The sequence below is a fragment of the Ambystoma mexicanum genome, chromosome 2p (genome assembly GCF_040938575.1).
Source record: "Ambystoma mexicanum isolate Mex_15411 chromosome 2p, UKY_AmexF1_1, whole genome shotgun sequence".
In the NCBI taxonomy this organism is placed as follows: Eukaryota; Metazoa; Chordata; class Amphibia; order Caudata; family Ambystomatidae; genus Ambystoma; species Ambystoma mexicanum.
This window is the reverse complement of record NC_090923.1, coordinates 518,658,516-518,677,182: the sequence shown is the minus strand read 5'-3', so window position 1 is coordinate 518,677,182 and position 18,667 is coordinate 518,658,516. Positions and strand designations below refer to the sequence as shown.

At 45.3% G+C, this 18,667-nt stretch overlaps 1 protein-coding gene across 1 annotated transcript in view; it reads right to left on the bottom strand.

Annotated features, from left to right (window-relative positions):
- The window catches only part of SYN2 (synapsin II), a 1,471,271-nt gene that overhangs the window by 327,882 nt on the left and 1,124,722 nt on the right, over positions 1-18,667 (bottom strand). Inside the window, exon 8 of the mRNA XM_069643930.1 lies at positions 16,213-16,287. Coding sequence (XP_069500031.1) covers positions 16,213-16,287 — 75 coding nt within the window. The remainder of the gene's footprint in view (positions 1-16,212; positions 16,288-18,667) is intronic.

Below are 18,667 nucleotides of genomic sequence, written 5' to 3'. Positions count from 1 at the left end.
CAGGAGTTGCACTTGGCTTTGGGCTTCAGGCAGATTCTCATGACAGGGGCAAGGATAGTAAGAGAATCAGATATAGCATAGTGGAGCATGCAGATGGCTGTGTCAGGGTGAGAGTCAACCAAGGGGGGGTGAGAAGGTGGCAGAGAAAGCCTCAGCTGACACAGTCTTTATGGGTCAGATGACTGAGAAGGTGGGTGGAAGTGATGGAAGTGGCTTGGCCTGAGGGGTATGGAGGGTAAGGTTGGAGGAGAGGAGAAAGTGATCACTCCAGGAGAGAGGAGTGATGAGAGGGACAGAGAGGTGAAGGTCTGAGGAGATCAGAACATCCAGAGTGTGCCATGCAGAGTGAGTCGGGCCAGAGGGGAGAATAGTGAGTGAGAGAGAGTCACAGATGTTGCAAAAGAGTCCAGACGGAGGACAGGAGGCATCCAAGTGGATGTTGAAGTCTCCAAGGAGGAGGAGTTGAGTGGTAGAGGCCAGGAGTGAGGAGGAGAGGTCTGCCCACTCTGAGAGGAAGGAGGAAATCTGACCACGTGGCCGATAGATAGTAGCCACAGTAAGGGAATGGCTAGGGGAGAGAGAGAGCCTGCAGACAAGGAATTCAAAAGAGGAGTAGGCCTGCGTAGGAGTGACAGAGGCAGGAATCCACTCAGCGAAGATCAGGGCTACACCCCCACCAGAGCGGTTGGACCTGGGCGCAGATAGGATCTTGTAGTCATAGGGTAGGAGTGTATCAAAGCTCGTGACAGAGCTGACCGTGAACCATGTCTCAGTGAGACTTAGGACGTCAAGGTCAAGTTCTTCCAGAAGGCGGCATATATCAGAGGAGTCTATGACAGCAGAGTGAGAATTTAGGGTGGCAATATGGAGAAGGTTGCCATCCTTGAAGGCCTTCCGGGGAGGGGTACAGATCAGAGGTACGCCCTGCAGAGGTGTAGAAGGAGCCCGAGAAGGGGCAGAGAGGAAAGGTGAAGGCAAGGTAGCCAAGGAGGGGACAGAGGTAGTCACAGAAAGGGGTGAGGGGACTGCAGGAGAGGAAAGGAATTTGATGAGGCGTGGGAAGCATCTATCAAAGAGGTGAAGGTTGGCCTGAGGACCTTAGACCAAGACGGTCCCATTAGAGTAAACATTAATGATGACCTTAGAGGAATGGAAGGAGGCTATGCGGATATCCCAATGGGTGCCACCATTAATGGAAGAAGAAGAGAAAGGAGACCATATGAAGGGTCCATAGGTCAGGTGAAGGCACGACCGACAAAGAGGATGTCAGTGAGAGTTTCCTTGGAGGAGGCACTGGTGAGATGGAATGAGAGGTGCGAACGGTATAAGAACAGTATCTAAGTTCCATCGATCACACAGGCCTCTATGATGTGTCTTTGTAGATGCGTAATTGTCAACCTTTTTCCAAAGTCCCTGTGATGGCATAAGATTGGGCAGTAGCATAATTTCAGCACCTACTTTCAGTTTTAGCTTGTGGGGAGGCATTCGTCCTACAGCTCTTTAGAGACTGAAATGTTGAGCCTGTAATTATCTGTATATTGACACTTGAACCGCTGTGCCCTATTTGAAGAGATGTGGGGGTGGAAAGAGGAACTTCCAAGTGTTTGAGAAAGTGGAAGGTCAAGGTGACTGCATAGAACCATGCCCAATCTGTTTGTTGAAATGGTATCTGTTGTTGAAGTGGTTGCACTTTGCCCTTTTCACAGCAGAGGGCAACCTAACACTGATAAATTGTATCAGTTGAGTACAGAAATATACCTAAGTGTTTTATATATATAGAAGATGAGCTCCCCTTCTGAAATAAGTTGTAAGGAGACCCCCGACTCTGTGGCAAAGCAATTTCTTTATTCTTGCCTTGTTTGCTGACCACAGTCCATTATTTTCAAAAGTAATCCCCAATTAATTGTAGTGGTCTATGCTGACCTATGAATCCACCAACAAATACTTCAACTTTGTAGGTTTTTCTTATTTTATTTATTTACCTTGATCTTTCCTAAATTCAGATACGATTTAAGTGTTTTAAGATAATCCCTGGCACTAACAATTTCTTTTTGTTGCACTTTGCCAGTGAAGTAATACTGTATCTGCAAATACCAATGTACAATATTTCATACAATTTAAACTGGCATTGGTCAGATTTATTTGCTACTACAAATTGCAATATCTGACATCAGCATGATAAAGAATATTGGGACCAGGGGGAGCCCCTACCAAACCCCTTTCTTGATCTTACCAGATTGTGTTGTTTGTCCCCCACATCTACCAGCAGCAGATTTGCTGCTATAAGCCAATTGAATTAGTTATCAGGAAGCCCTGTGGAACCCCAATCATGCTTGACTACTACCAAAGAATATTCCTATCCACTTAGTCGTTAATAATGGCATACATTCAGAAAGCTACATAACTGAGAGAATCTATAACCAATGCACATTTATCAGGCATAGTCGTTAGAGTCAAACAATGGCTATAGATGTGAATCTGGCACGGAAGCCTGCCTGGTTACTTAGTGAAATCTTTCAGGTCTAACTGTCTAGCTTTCAAACTGCTGTGCAAGTGTGGCAGTGCCTTCTTTCCGGCCTTTCGGGGGAAGGAGGGAGCCCAACCCTGTCATCCTTTTTACAGTGCCTGTGTGCGGGTAGTCTCCCTTCCTCCCCTTCGTTACCTGAGGTGGCATCAGCGCCACAACAAGGAGTGCTGAGGATGCCGCCATTGAGATGAAAGGAGCCAATGGGCTGCAGCAGGTCCTGCTTCAGCCCAAAGGATGTCGGGCCATGGGGCAGCGCCACAGCAGGACACAGGGAAGCCAGGCTCGTGAAAACAGACCTACAACATGAACACCAGAGGGATGCCACAGTATGCTGTGAATGCAGCAACACCAGCCACTAAAGGACCTGGCAAATCATTGCCACGGGATGCAGCAGTTTCCACAACACAGGCAATCAACAACTGTCACCAACAGTCCGGAACCGCTGAGACCCACTAGGCTGCCAAGGATGATTTTATTAAAAACAAAAGGTCTCCATAAAGGCCTAGCTAATCCACTTAACCTAAAAGGGATATTTGGACAAATGTTGGGCCTACAGGAAGGCCATAAGCAACAGTAACTCTTGGACCCCATCAAGGTCCAGGCTAGCAGAGGAGGTGGTGCTTACAAGCCCCTTTGCCACCTCCCATAGCCTACTGTGATACACTCCTGGAAGTAAGGTAATTGATTGGATAAGGTAAGTGGTCAGTCCTTGGGGCGGTGGGTTATGTAAGGAAGTGTGTGTTAGTTGGGTGAGGACAGAAGGTGGAGGAGGATCCTCCCAGAAAAACCAGAGGAGGCGAGAGCATGAGGAGTGCAGAGGCTATTATAAGGAAGTGTCTGTGGAGTATTTGTGTAAAAAGAAGACCAGAGAAGTGATCACCAATTTCTCCAAGGACATCGGTTATCTGTTCCTTGATGGCCAATTTTAGAAATGCTGGCTACCAGGTTCGAAAAAGCCTGTAAATACTTTGTATTAACTATATTTAAAAGACAAGCACAATGTTTTAAAACAGATATCTTTTTTCATTATAATAGAACTTGTATAGACATTTTTGAAATGTGCTTTCTCATTGTCTAACACATTTGAGCTGCATGAATTCTAAGGTGCTCGCTCTTTGTTCCTCTGCATTCCCCACTGAGCCATATCTCATGCTGACTCATGGCGGTGGTTCAGATTTTGCCCCTTTTAAAGAGCATCTGGTGACCAGCAACCTGAAAAGTTGAACACACGTCCCCAATAACTCCCATCCCTCCATATATTCAATCTCTTGTTTAAATGATAAAAACAATTTCAGGACTTCTTCAATCTTCTTTTTTTTGCTAACAAATATTTTTAGAAAGTTCTTCATCTGAGTTTCTAAGGTCTACTTTCTCCAAAACTCACATCACTTCCCTGCTTAAATTGTAGTTTATTGGTTTGTGCTCACTTTCTGGTCGGTATTGACTAGAATGGAACCCATCGTTGGCCAAGACTTCCTTTTATTAAATGCTGGGCGAGCTCACATGTCGCTATTTGTCATATTATGTGTAATTATGCATGCCATCAAAACAGCTGAGTACCTACATCAATGATCTGGCAGATGGAGCAATTTGAGCCAAGTAATTTGTGACACTCTGTAATGTGGGCTAAATATTTCTTGTACTGATTTGTGGCCCTGTTTAAATATTTTGCAATTTAGACATCAATACAAGGAACTGCCATAGAAAACAGTTGGAAGGAAGTTGTATTTGTGTTGTATTGGTCTTTGCTGACGCACACTATGAGCCATGTCAAATCAGAACAAAACCCTGCAAATATGACTGCAATGCAACCAAAATAGCAGATGCTGTCCAAGGTGGGGCGGGAGGGAGGGTATGATGATGTCCCTCTAATCTTATTATAAGAGGAATGAAGGTGCAGGAAACTAAAGTAGATGATTGGGGCCTTTTTAAGGGAAGGGCAGAGAGGGGGAGATGCAGCTACCCAAAAGGCTGGAAATGCAAAGAGGAAACAGTGACCTCAATCAAATATATGAGCCATGTGGATTTTACAGGGAGATTTTGGCTCATACAGGAGACATTGCTTGCAGCTGTCTCGGAACCAAAAAGACAGAAACACATGGCACTAAATAAGAGGTATTACAATGACCAGGAATTAACAGATAATCCCATGTCTCATGGGCACGGAAGTCCAATACCAGACAAAGTGAATGTAATGAGGGATAAGAGTCAATGGCCCTCATTACAACACCGGCGGTAACCAATGGCGCTATTAGCACCATGGTTGCTGCCTGTATTGTAACGGGTCCGCCATGGTGCAATGGGGAATTACCACCCCATTCCAAGGTTGGCGGGGTGGTAATTCCCCATGCACCATTGGCCCTTCCCCTTTCCCATTTTTGCCCCATAGGGCTCAATGCGAATGGGGAAGGCGGTAATTACGGTACCACAAATTGCGTTACCGTAATTACCTTCAAGGTCCCTTTGCGGGTCCCAACTTTAACGGCTGGTCCAGACCAGCCGTTAAGGCGGGGAGCCGCAAAGGGACCTCGTAATTAGGTGCTAAGGGGTTAACGGCACCGCAACCTTTTACAGCGCCGTTAACCCCTTAGCGCCAGGGTCGTAATGAGGCCCAATAACTGCTAGTTTTGTCCCATGCATTTGCTGCTTTTTGCCCCTCTGCTGCTTGGAACCTGGCAGTGTGAGAGAGCATGTGTTTCCAGGGGACTGGAGTGTGAGGCACCAAGTTGAGAAACATCATGGGGCAAGGCTGTAGACAAGAAGAGAGGAAAAAAGCAGAGGACAGGAGATCGTGTAAGGAAGACACAGGAGCCAGAAGCTGCAGAGCTGCAGAGCAAGTTCTGAGTTGTCAGTAAAAAAGTACGTGTGAGATAAGTGGGCAACAGATAGGCACCTAGAGAAGGTGAGGAGCATCAGCCAGCCACGTAGGCTCCTAGACAATGTCTTGACATAGTGCCTAGAGGCTAAGGAACCTGATTAGCTAGTACTGAACATATTACTCCAATTTATATAGTAGACACCCTCAGGCTTTACTTGGGCCTTTAACTTGGACAACCGGGCCGTTACCCCCAATATGCGCGTGGAACAGGTTAGCAGCACATTAAGTGCCTCACAATGCATGTAACATTGAAAGAGCAAATCAATTTGGATTTCGTTTACCTTTGATGACATGTGCACTCAGTTGTTAGTGCTGTGGCTCAATTTGGCAACACAACTTGTCAGTGACGTGAAATAGCCTCATAAGGTACACATAAGTGCACTTCATGCAAAATAGAAGACATGTATTCCTTGCAAAACTGCAGCAAAACACAGCTGCTGTTTTCCTTATTTTATTTTAATAACTTGTGGTTAGTTGCAATGGGAACATTGTCAATGTCACTAAATCTTTCAAAAGTCGAAAAACAGGCTTTTGGCATTTACCATTATTTCACATGTATAAAACATGGAGCTATTTGGCAGGTTTCTCACATTGTACAATTTTCTGAATGGGAACTGAGGTCAACTTTTGGTTTCCCGCCCTTCTTGGGATTCCATTTTGTCCCTTTGGGATGGCTCAGCCCTAACCCAAACCATTACAGTGTTGGGTGGAGTAGACAATCTCACTACCCCATAGAGAGCCAACAGCGACCCTCAGCAAGGTTTTGCCAAAGCCCTATATTTCCGCACAAGCCCGTGTTTAGAGTTTCCAGGCCTAATAGCCTTTGTTTCTGCCCCCCTGCATTATTCAGATTACGATGCGTTTGGAAACAAATTAACATTACTTTTAAAACATAATGCTGTGCCACATTGTACTTGCTGACATGTATGTTTGATTACCTGACCAGGATATTGATTGAAGGGGCAGAAGTGCAGTACGTGGGATGCGTGCATAAGTGATACGTGGTGGCGATTGCCCAGCACACTGAGACAACAGATGGGTCAGCAAGTGCAAGTGTGTGATGCTGAACGTGCACCAGCAGTTGTTGTGGGCACATATTTAAGCAATAGAACCCGAGCGGCGGGGGCATTTCCGACTCAGGTAATGCCCCGGGGCCCATAGGTAAGGACCCTGCTCCGAGTTTCCACACGGCTGGAGGCTTCCCTCGTCCCCCGCCGGGGACGCAGGATCAAGAAGGTAAGTTGGGGGGGGGGGGACGGAAGGGAAAAATCAAAAAAGACTTACCAGAGTCCCCGGCGGGGGGCGAAGGCAGACTTTTATCCTCATTGGCTGAGGGGCTGCCACACCCCCCGCCGATGACAAAGGCCATGGAATCCCGACGGAAGGATTCCCGGCCGGGTAGGGACCAGGGGAGAGCCAATCAGAATGTTTGCTGCATTCTGATTGCCTCTCGCCGGGGTGCTAATAAAAAGTGGGGCATCCTTCATGCGAATACTGAGGTGTTATTTCATATGTTTGCATTGATGGAATCCGTACATTAATTCGATAAAAAATGTTTTTTTTTTTTAAAACGTATGGGAAGTTTTATTTGAAAATCAGCTGTACAATAATTACTACAGCCGAACATTTCGAATACATCCCCCATTCAGTATCTTTATAGTGAACACGTGCTGTGCGGTTGTCCCAAATACCCTTGTTCACTACAATGCTATCTGGGATGGCGGGGTGTCCCCCGCTCCCTACTTAATAAAGATACAAAACAAAAAGCAGAGGACCCAGCAGCGCCAGATCCCATTTCCGCAAGTGAAGGGAAGCAGTGTTGCAGAGGGATGCAGGACACAGCATCACACAAGGAGGTGTGCCACCAAGAGGTAAGTAAGGGGGTGCAGGGCAGTGTGCTGGCAGAAATGTTTGGTTGAGTGAAAACTGAAAGTCATTTTCGTTGAAATGACGTTCATTTTTTTTCCCTCCAACATTAAGAATTCAGTAATATCTCGGTAATCTTGCCTTCATTACTTCAGATATGGGACAGTGCTCCTACCAGACAGGACCAAAATTGCCTAAGGGTGGGCACCACTCCACACAATTAATATTATTGTCTCTTTACTAGAATCACCAATGCAACACTTCTTCTGAGCACATTGGTAAAACACCCTTGGCAAGGATGTAAGATACACAGAAAAAGGTTCAAGGTTTCCCTTGGACAGACCATGTTCTCTCGTTACTCCCTTATAAAATGTCAGAGATTCATAACTTGGTTTGAATCAGTTCAATACAATTACTAGAATCCTTAAAAAGAGAGAGAGGGGGAGAGAGAGAGGGAGAGCGAGAGCGAGTGCGTGCAGGGAGTGAGACCGAGACCTGATTAGCAGCAATGGAAGAAGCAGACCAATGGCGAAGATTAGTCCCGAAGCCACTCCATTGGGAGACCATTCATTTCAGATGTGCTTCCAGGTGAGGCCCAAGGAACTTGAGAGGCCTTGTTACTCCCTTTATCTTACCATCTTTGATAGGGTGGGCAGGTGAGGGTGCACCAAGACTCTGCAGGTTTTACTTGCGCCTATTTCCTCAGAGAGGAGACCTTGTGCTACGTAAGGATCAACATGTATTGGGTAGCACTGCTGTGCAATGAGAGCAAATTATTTTTCTGTTGGCTTTTGTCTCCATTGTATAGTTCATTCTGGTTAAATGCTTTGGTGACTGTGATGAATTGCATTATGCCCTGCAGTAGCACAAGGATGAGTAGAGTCAAGAATACCCACTTATCCCTCAAACCTATACAAACCATGAGACAACACAATCATAAAGGTAAAACTGATACCGTTAAGAGATATACCCCCTTTGCCTTAGTGGTAATGTGGGCTGAGGAAAGGCTTTGCTTTCAGGAGTTGGGGGGTGGGGAGATTAATGTGGTTCAGTAGCAACCCAAACAGTGAAGTATAACAGTCCAAATAAAGGAATGTTCAATCAAGGTTCTATACACGCTATAATTATATACACCATGTACAATAATAACCAACAAGAAAACACTGTGAAAATCCACCCCTGTAGAAGGAACACATAACATGCAAAGATGGAATAAAAGCAGTGCTCTGGTTAATGACACACGGGGAAAAGGGCAATTAAAAGACTGCAATGTTCAAATTATATGTTGTTGAGGTTGCAAATACGGAATAGATGACATAGCCGGTTTCTAGGGCCTGCAAATGGACCGGGTGGTAGGGCAGGGGATGGGCAGGTGCCATTCAATAATACTGTTGCAAATGTCTTGGTGGTTCGACATCATCGTACCATGCTTCTCAGTGTCATTCCCGGTTTGTTCCCGTTTGTTCCGGGTCGAGGATGCAGCAGTCACAGTGATCCAGCAGCAACCTGGCATCAGAGTAACAAAAAAGGTAGCTTTGCTCGAGCTGTGTGGAATGGGTGGTCACTAGGTTCGATGAGCACTCTAGGTTCAACTGCAGTGAGCTGGTACCCGGATGCTCAGGCGAGTCGATTTGATGTAGAGAGGTCACTGCTCGGGAGACACCTGTGTTGGGTAGATCGATTTACAGGAGCTGTGATGAATAAGCTTGTGCATTACACAGTGACTCATGCAGTTCAAGGCAGTGGCACTTCATTGGTTTGAGCCGAGGCAATGATCTGCTTTGGCTAGCATTATGCGGCAGTGAACATAGTTGAACGGCAAACACCGGTTCATAAGGTGGTGAACTCTAAAGACAGCTTTGAAGGGTCTTGGAGGTTCGCTGTGTGTTGGATATGCTCAAATCATGGCTCTCAGTGGGTCTGCATCGTAAACACAGGGAGCTGAGGTGTTTGGGCTATTAGGAGCTGTGAGTCCGACTCCAGGGTCTGAAGGGCCAAGGTTAATCCTTTTCTCAGGTTCCCAAATATGGGAGGCTAGGACACAACATCAGGGATCCTGAGAAATGGTGAGGTCCTATGTAACAGAAATTAAGCTATTTATCCAGCATCAAAGTTCACCACCAATGGTCCCTGAGGATGGTTACGAGACAGAGCTTCTCTCTGCCTTGGACCACCTACCGTCACCTCACGAATGGAGGACTTTAGAAAGGACTGTGCTCTCAGCAAGGTCTGCGAAGTCTTCTTAAAGGGTTGAATCCCAGAGATGATGTAGGAAAGTGGCGTGAGACCCCTTCTTTTTAAGGGAAAAGTCCAAAGATGATTGGACTAAAGCGAGTCTGCTTTAGGGGGCCAATCCCAGCTATTGGAAGTCCTGTACTTTGCCCATCTGACATCCTACCAAAAGTGAATTGTGCTACAGAAAGTGGAGGGGACAGGAAAGAGAATGAGAGAGAGAGAAAGAGAGAGAGAAAGGGAGAGAGAGAGAAAGGCAGAGAGAGAAAGAGAGAGACACACCCGCAGATGGTATTCTTCCTCCATTATACAGCTGTCTCTTGATACACTAACCCACCATCCCTTTACAACAAAATCAAAGGCCTTTAGAAATGCAACACCTTGGTGTGAGGCCTAGCAATTTCTGAATGGTTGTGCCCTTTGATTCTAGTTCCCAGACCACCTTCATTTGGAGTGGCTGTCCGTGGGGAGAGGGTGTTATCTGCCCTTCCAAAGGAGCAAATAGATTCAACTCCCAGCTACAGTCCTGGCAGTGTGCAGGGAAATCCTTGTCTGGAACGAATACACATAACCCTTCCTCAGCTTAACTGGGCTCACCAGGCTGAGACATGTGTGATAATACTTTAATGTGGCTAGGAAAACTATGAGAGATGCTGGCCACAATACATTAACTCAAGTATGGCTTACATTTACGGTTTAATGTGCCACCAGGACACAAAACCCACATAGTTATGCAGTTTCTGCAACACAATTGCATATCTGAAATGCAGCCTCCGTGCTGCAGAGAGTAATCTGTCAAGGGGGCACCTGTGACATGCACCTGTTCTGTGCCACTGCAGGCCAGGTGCTGCCATCCGTTTACTAAGGCAGAGTGTGCAGGTGTACACTATGTTTTTGGCATGGAGTTTTATTAAATGTAAATCTGATCAGCTTATTCTGCTTCCTGAAATGTAATTACCTGCATCATTTTATTTACAAATACAAATCAAAAAAGTTAGGGCTCTTACACCCTTGCTAGATGGCAATTCCATAGACATATGACAGATACACCAACTTATATGGCTGTATCGCTTTGGCGGAGTTGTGTTATACAGGGAGTTGGTTCTTCGATCAGTAGTCCATCTTGCCGATAATTTAGTCTGAATGCTGACTGGACTCATACATATTTGTTTCCATGCAAGCTTATCATTGCTGCCAATAATTGGTTGAGTTTTTCATGTCTGTCACAGAATGTTAACAGACTATGTGATATGATAAAACAGGGGTACAGTGCTGCAATTCATTAAATGGCATAAACCATCCATTGCATTTCTTCAAGAAACATGCCTTGCAGGGAATGACTGTACATTTTTCTATAAATCTAATTATGCAAGGATGTTCCATTCAGGGTATATGAGAGGCTTGTAATGAATTCAGCGGTTCAGTCACTTCCCCCCAAGATGGAACCTTTCCTTGTGAGGTTAGGTGAGCCTACTATGTAACATCCCCCATAGGGGTGGTGGTTAGCAGGACCTCACAGGGAGAGACTCCCATCCAGGAGACAAGGACTCCCATTCTGATGAGGCACTCATTTTTCATTTCATTGAAAAACAACCCAAGGCTATATCAGTCTCCAGAAAATCAAAATCATCCTGTATCTGTTTTTACAACACTTCTGGAGAAGATAAATATTCATCTGACACTGAGATGGGCAAAAACCTCGGAGTAATGAAGAATACAGACTAGCCCGAAACTGGGACCAAAAAAAAAAGAGTTACGAAGAACATGGTTCCAACAGAAAGAAAGGACTGGTACTAGGACACAACAGAGCAGCGTCATAAAAGAAGGAAGAGCCATAGAACCAGGAAGCAAGACCTGGGCGTTTCGAACCAGCTGGGAGGAAGCCAGTATCCAGGAGAAAATGCTGTTCTCAACACGAGCGAGCAGCAAGAAGCTAGCAGTGCCGGAGCTGCATTGCACAAGGGGCAGGTCGAAGGATGCTTGCCATAGCAGCAACAGTCCCTCGAGGGACAGTGCAGAACCAAGCATGGAGAGAATAAGCCGTGGCTGGGAAGCACCGGAGCCACAAGTGGACAGAAATGACAAGTTATTACTTGGTGGTGGCTGGGAAGGAAAAGAAAGAGCAACAAACGTTCCACAGGGAGAAAGACAGTGAAGTGTGTTGGAATGAGGAAACAAAGTGAGAGCCAGAGCCATTCTGCTGAACTACAGAGGAACACCAAAGGCAAGTGTATCCCAGTGATGCAGCTCTCTTACCCAGCAGGTAACGGGGAGAGCAGAAGACCAGGGAGACAAGGCACATATAACGAGGGGCCACAGCCTACTCATCGCAGTGAATGTGAATACAGTAAGAAGAGCAAGGGCCTCAAAGGGACTCGGCCAACTTGTCCCAGTGATTATGAGGACATTAAGAAGACTGAGAATCACACAGGGGAGCAATATTATAGAAACAATAAGAAGAGAGAAACAAATTCAGCAACTCAGCTATTTTATCCCAGGGAATGGAAGGCCTACAACGGGAGTGAAACAGGTCACTGGATACATTACACACATCCCAATGTGAAGACAAGGATATCACAAAGGGTAACAAGTATTAATCAAGAAACGTTTAGCGAGAGGAGCTTGAAGGTTCAAACATAACTAAAGAAAGAAAGGTGGAAAAATCCTTTGAAAGAACTGAACTAACTGGACCAGGAAATAGCAAGAAGCTATTTAAAAGTCATATATTGAGAAGTATCTGCTGGCAAAGCAAACCCCAGGAGAAGGACATCATTCTCCTGGTTTTTAGTTATTTACTACAAGTCTGAGGTCAGTAAGGATTAGCTTTTGGATGGAGGACATACTTACTTTGAACCTTCAAGAAGGCGACAAGCACCTTAGTTTAGTTGTGTTAGATAGGGAAGTCCTTAGACTAGGGAAAGTTAGGCATATTCTTTAATGTTTTCATAAACATTCTATAAAATGGAAAACATTTGTCTGCATCCTTCTATTTCTGACCTACCACAGGCTACAGGGGGGTCACGACTTTGTTCCAGAAACATACATCTTTTAAACTCAAGATGGTGGTGAGAGATGCCAGAGGGCGGTATCTGCTATCAGTGGTTCCGTCAATTGGGAAATTGTGTGGTTGTTCAATGTTTATGCCCCCCACCATCTGGCACTGATTTTCTGTTGGATACAATATATGCTTGTCAAAGACTCAGGTGGTGGGTGGGAACTTCAATGTTGTTATGGAGCGTCCGAGAATAGATGCACACAATCAATGATTAGGGGGCAGGCACAAAGTACACTTTGTGACTTTTCCAGAGCTACGGGTCTAGTGGATGTGTGGTGTGAATTGTACCCTCGCAATTCATTATAGGGCATATCAATCTGGCTAGGGCCTCAGCTCTGCAATACCTCCCTATTTTGGATCATTCCCCAATGTTCCTATCCATGCATCACCCATGGGCACCATCTCACTGCATGGTGCCTAAATCCATACAATTTTCTGTTGCTGGATATAATGGGAAGACTTGCAGATAAAATCACTAAGTATTTTAAGCTGAACCTTTTGTCAGTGTCTGACCCCTGATTCTGTGGGAGGGCTGTAAGAGGGTGATCAAGGGAGAGTCCATCTTGGTTCTCATGGAAGGAGATAGAGAAAGGCTTGAGAAATGTGTCAATATTGAGGCAGACTTGACTCTTTTGGAGGATATGCTCATTCCTGACCGATCTCCAATGATGCAAAGAATACTGTGGCCCGCTTGAGATTTCTATCACAATTGTGCTTTAGATTCTGCCCGCAAAGTGTGCTGGCCCCCCCAGTCCACTTGTACAAGACCAGGGACAAAGCTGGTACAATACTACATTGGTTGGAGAGACGTGAGTTGTCTCCCAGCCATGTACATGCAGTGAAGTCAGCGCTGGGCGAATTTGCCTCAGAGGACAATGAGGTTTGTGAGATCTTTGCAGACTGATATAGGCAGCTGTATCAATTGCCGGTAACGTTGCTGGATCCATTATACACTGACCTCCTCGAAGACATTCCCTTGCCTGAGGTTTCACCCAAAAAAAAGAGAGTCCATGGATTCCAAAATTACAGAAGAGGAACTCTGGTCCACAGTCACTTTACTCCAATTGGTTAAATTCCCAGGACCAAGTGCATTCCTGGCAGAACTATGCAAAAGGCTGGGCAATAAAGTCACTGCTCCAATGCTTTACATGTTTCTGGTGAGTAGAGATAGGCGAGAACTGCCTCCCGATCTACGACAGCTCAATATAATTGTGATACCTAAGAAAAAAATAATCACCAGACGAATGTGCCTCCTATAGGCATATCTTGCTCATTAATGTTGAACGGAAAATATGAGTGAAAATTCTAACATTACGCTGAATAAATGTACTACCTTCTCTGATTGACCCTGTTCAAACCACTTTTTGCCAGATCGAGCTGCACGCATGAATATACACAGGGTGCTATGGAGGAGGTGTTAGAGACCCCACTCCCTCAAACTGATTGCAGATAACTTGTCAGGCTGATTAATAGTTCCAGTATTACAAAAATCCAAATTGTAGTGCTTTGTAGGCCATAAAACAAATTTTAGGGTGACTTATATTTTTTAGGGTCAGAATGTCTTATGCAGTAGAGGGTATATCAGGTATTACACAGACATTGTGAATATCAAAAATCTAGGCTGAAAACTGAACAGAAAATGAGTTCTGCTTAGAAGCAGAGTGGTCAGCCAGTTTGTAGTTGAATAGAGCATTCAGATTGAGACAAGGTCAGGCAGATTCTAAAATGGTTGCCAGAAAACTGGATGGTGGAATTTCACACAGTAATGCTGAAATAATTAAATAATTCTCCAATAGCAGTTCATTGAAAGTTCACTGCTCTATACCAGCCAAGTGAGGCATGCCCAGACATGTTTTGTGGACCTGATGAGTGGCGGTCAAGCCAACCAACCCCGGAATGTAAAAAGGTTTGCTTTAGTTGTCAGACCCAATTAGAATGAATGTATTGTGTAATAAATTATAAAGTTACATCAGCCTTGGAACAGTATAAAAAAGAGCTGATGCTAAGAGCCCAGTGCTGATGTTTTCCTGATGTCTGAATAAAGATGATGTTTTGAAAAACAGTCCAGGTTCCAGCCTGCCTCTTGCCTTGCCTCCAGACTTTGCATGCATGAATCCACAGATGTCTACTACCAGTGAAAGCCTGGGCCCTCTTCTTCAGGTACATATTGCTTTAGATAGAGCGGGTTGTCTGACAGGGCCTTTTGCTGTAGTGGCAATCAACTTTAAGAAGTCCTTTGGCTCAGTTATCTGGGGCTTCTTATGGGCTGTAATGGATAATATGGGCATTAGGGAAACATTTCTGCAGTGGGTTAAACTGTTCTATGAACACCCATAGGCAACACTATAAGTTCATAGGTGAACCTCTTGTCCTTTTTCTCTGCAGCGGGGGAAACATCAGAGGTGCCCCCTCTCACTGCTGATTTTTATTCTGGTCATGCAGCCATTTGCAAAAGGTTTAAGGGAGGATACCCTGTTGGAAGGCTTTGCATGGCCATCAGGTCATCAGGTCATGGAGACAGAGGCCCTCATTACGAGTCCGGTCAGGTAGCTGCCAGACCCAAAATGATTTACTGGCACCTGACTTGCTGGGAATAACCGGGGCATTACAGCCCCGGCGGTCTGGTAAATCAAGCACCGGTAAAATGTTGATCCCCATTCCCGCAGAGTCCTGTAGGACTCCGCGGGAATGGGGACCATTGAAGCACCAGCACCATTAATAACCCTAGCAACGCCTCTGACCAAAGTTGACCTGAACATTTCAGGAGATGCTGGACAATATCTGTCCAACCCTCTTGCATGCATGCTCCCGACACTAATGTATGACAGGCTTCCAGCAACCACTTGGTTGCTGCAAGAGCATTTCACCAAGATGGGCTATTGAAGGGTCTCGGTGAGGCAAAACAAGTTTTTTCATCCCAGTCTGGGTGACAGACATGCAAGTGTGACAGTCACGGTTTAAACGGTGGCAGTCAAACTTAAAAAATTACCCTGTAATGATGTGCCCCTCCCCCTGCACCTGTTTCATAAGTTGCATTTGGATGACCCTAATGTCAGGGCATTTAAAAGCACTTCTTGTTTGTGAATTTGTGATGCGCTTTTAATTTCCCAGAAACTCTCCCTTATTTGTGCAAATAAGCAAAGTGGGGAAAAATACTATTTGAATGCGCACATCTATGATGCGCGCATCCGGTGCCCTTTTTTAATTGGGCTGCTCCTTTGGTACTGCAAGTGAGAAAATTCTCAAAGTAATTTCAAGTGAGATTTATCTTGAGAATGGTGCATATGTGCACATATTGCAAAAATGCTCATTGTAATTGCCTGATATATAATACAAATCCAATCTAGTTTAACTGCATTGTAAAATTGTGAGTCCAGCACCTTGGATTCAGCACTTTAAATTATATTTAATGGGCAACTGCCACATGCCAAGATTGTACTGCTACAATGGGTCACATACTATGGTGAAAAGACTGCTTCATCAATGTCATGGTAGACTTTACCTGAATCGTTTACCTTTCGTAGAGGTAAAATAATGCAATTACATGACTGTCATGTTTGCAGACACTGTGGTGCAGCATGTACATGGCTGGTTATCTGCTAGCACGGAAGCTAATCCGCATGCAGCAGTCTGACAGCACAGAAAAAGACTCACCGGTCTGACATTGCAATCTGCTCCAGCATCGCAGAGCCAGTGTTAGTCTTCCAGTTTCCAGATATTGAAGTTCTCCTAATGGAGAGAAAAAGTAAAATATGTTTATCGGAAGCAGATCATCACAAATGACATAGGGCTCTGCATATTTGCTTTAAGAAATCATGTGTCCATTGCAAGTGATAGAGACAGCATACTAGAAAATCTGATTCCCAAAAGGGCCCTGTGACGTGATGAGCACAGAGTGCACAACATCGTATGACATTTACTCACATGACACAAATCCCTTTCTACACAAAATTGACCTGTGTGTTCGGAGGCGGGGGGTATTGGGGTCGGATGAGATTGCAAGTGATTTGCAGTCCAAGCCTAATACTGGTTATGTAAGTGCCGGGCTCACGTGCCACCCTATTGTATTTGTTAGCTCCCAGAGGTAATACAATCAGAGGGTTGGGTACCTGTTGATGCCAGTAGGCCTCTAGCCCTCCATGCCCACCTCCATCCCTACACACATAGTTTTTGGGAATGCGTTTCATGTGACATATTTTAAGGGACTTGCCATCTAAAATTCTTGCTTTGAATTAGAATTGGTAAATTAGCTTTGGCAATGCAAAACTGAATAGAACTAGGCTTCACATAGGAGTTTCCCTAGAGGACACAGACACACACGCACGCCTGGATCTTTTTTTTTTAATTCAATCATTTTTATTAATAACATAAAACCAGTATACAATATGAGATTCCATTTCACCCCCAGTTTTCCCCCCCACTCCTCTTATTTAATACAAAACTGATTAAATCAAGCCCACACACCTTCTCCAGATCTCATCAAAAAGCTTGTTTTTCTTTTGACGTAAAAAAATAACCTTTTCAGTCAATGACATTTATCAGAGTTTCTGAGACCACTCATTCAACGCTTGCTGTTTGTCCGATTTCCACTTAGTCAAGATTATCTTTTTGGCTGCCCAATGTGAAAAATCTGATGGCCTAGTCTTTGATTCTATGGAGGGAAGCTTCTCCTATGTGGTCAGGGAAAGGCAGAAGTCATCTGACTCGGACCCTGGGGGTGGCTATCTGCGGGAGAACCATGTAGGGGAGGACAAACTCCAGGGAGGCTGTGAGATATTGAATACAATCAACCCTTCAGATATATCTCTTAGTAATAGCCATGTACCTTTGGAATACTCGATTATGGCATATTGTAACATGGATGGTGAATTCCCACGTTCTTCTACAACACTGTTTGCCTCTCTCACCTCTTTTCAAGTTCTCAGATCAGGAGGAGGGATGGTGTTATTTACCACTCTACAGGACTCTCAAACTTAGGTGTGTTCTTCTCCTGTTTAAAATTGCATTGTGAGAGTAATGATGTTATGTGGCTTTGCCTCCTAGCAAAGCACTCACCTAGCAAACCTTTCTACCACTATCTTAGCGCCTGTCATTTTGTCCAACTGTCAACTTGTCATATCTCCCTCTGGCTCCTCTGCTTGCTCCCTGCCTTGTGTCCTTCCCTCGCGCTCTCCCATACCCCTTCCCACTCCTCCTCTCTCCTCTCCCTACCTACTCTATGGTGCTCTCTGTCTCTTCTATCTTCTCTAACTGCTTCTCTATCAACTATCCTGCTCTCCTCACTAAATCTGGTAAGGAGAAGTTTAAAAAGGACATCCTGGTCTCCAACCCTCCCTATCGCTGACACCTATACCAGTGCCACCTGTAGGCAAACTTTCACTGACATCCTCTTTATCGTTCCCTTGCCAGACCTATGGACTCTACATATGGTCTCTGTGCTCTCTCCCTTCTCTTCCTCGCTCATTAATGGTGGCACCCGGTGGGAGTCCATCTTGGCCTCCTTCCACTCCTCTAAGGTCATCATTAATGTTTACTTGAATGGATCCGTCTTGGTCCATGGCTCTCAAGCCAACCTTCTCGTCTTTGATAGATGCTTCCCGTGCCTCATCAATTTCCTTTCTTCTCTTGCTGTCCCCTCTGTCCCCTCTCTCCCCTCGACAGCTTCCTCGCCTTCCCCTGTTGTCTCCTCCTTGGCTTCCTTGCCCTCTTCTCCTTCCTCTTCTGGCCCCACTCAGGCTGCTTCTATACCTCTGCAATGCGTACCTCTGATTTGTACCCCTCCCCGTAAGTCTTTCAAGGACTGCAACCTTCGCCATATTGCAACTCTAAACTCTCGTTCAGCTATCAAACACTCCTCTGACATCTGCCACCTCCTGGAGGAACTTGACCTCGATGTCCTCATTCTTACCAAGACATGGTTAACTTCCAGCTCTGTCACAAGCTTTGACACACTCCTCCCTGATGGCTATCGTCTCTGCGCGCAGATACAACAGTCCCGGAGAGGGTGTAGCGATGATCTTCCCTGAGTGGATTCCTGCCTCTGTCATTCCTACGGAGGCCTACTCCTCTTTCGAATGCCTCCCCTGCAGGCTCTCTCTCCTGGCCATTC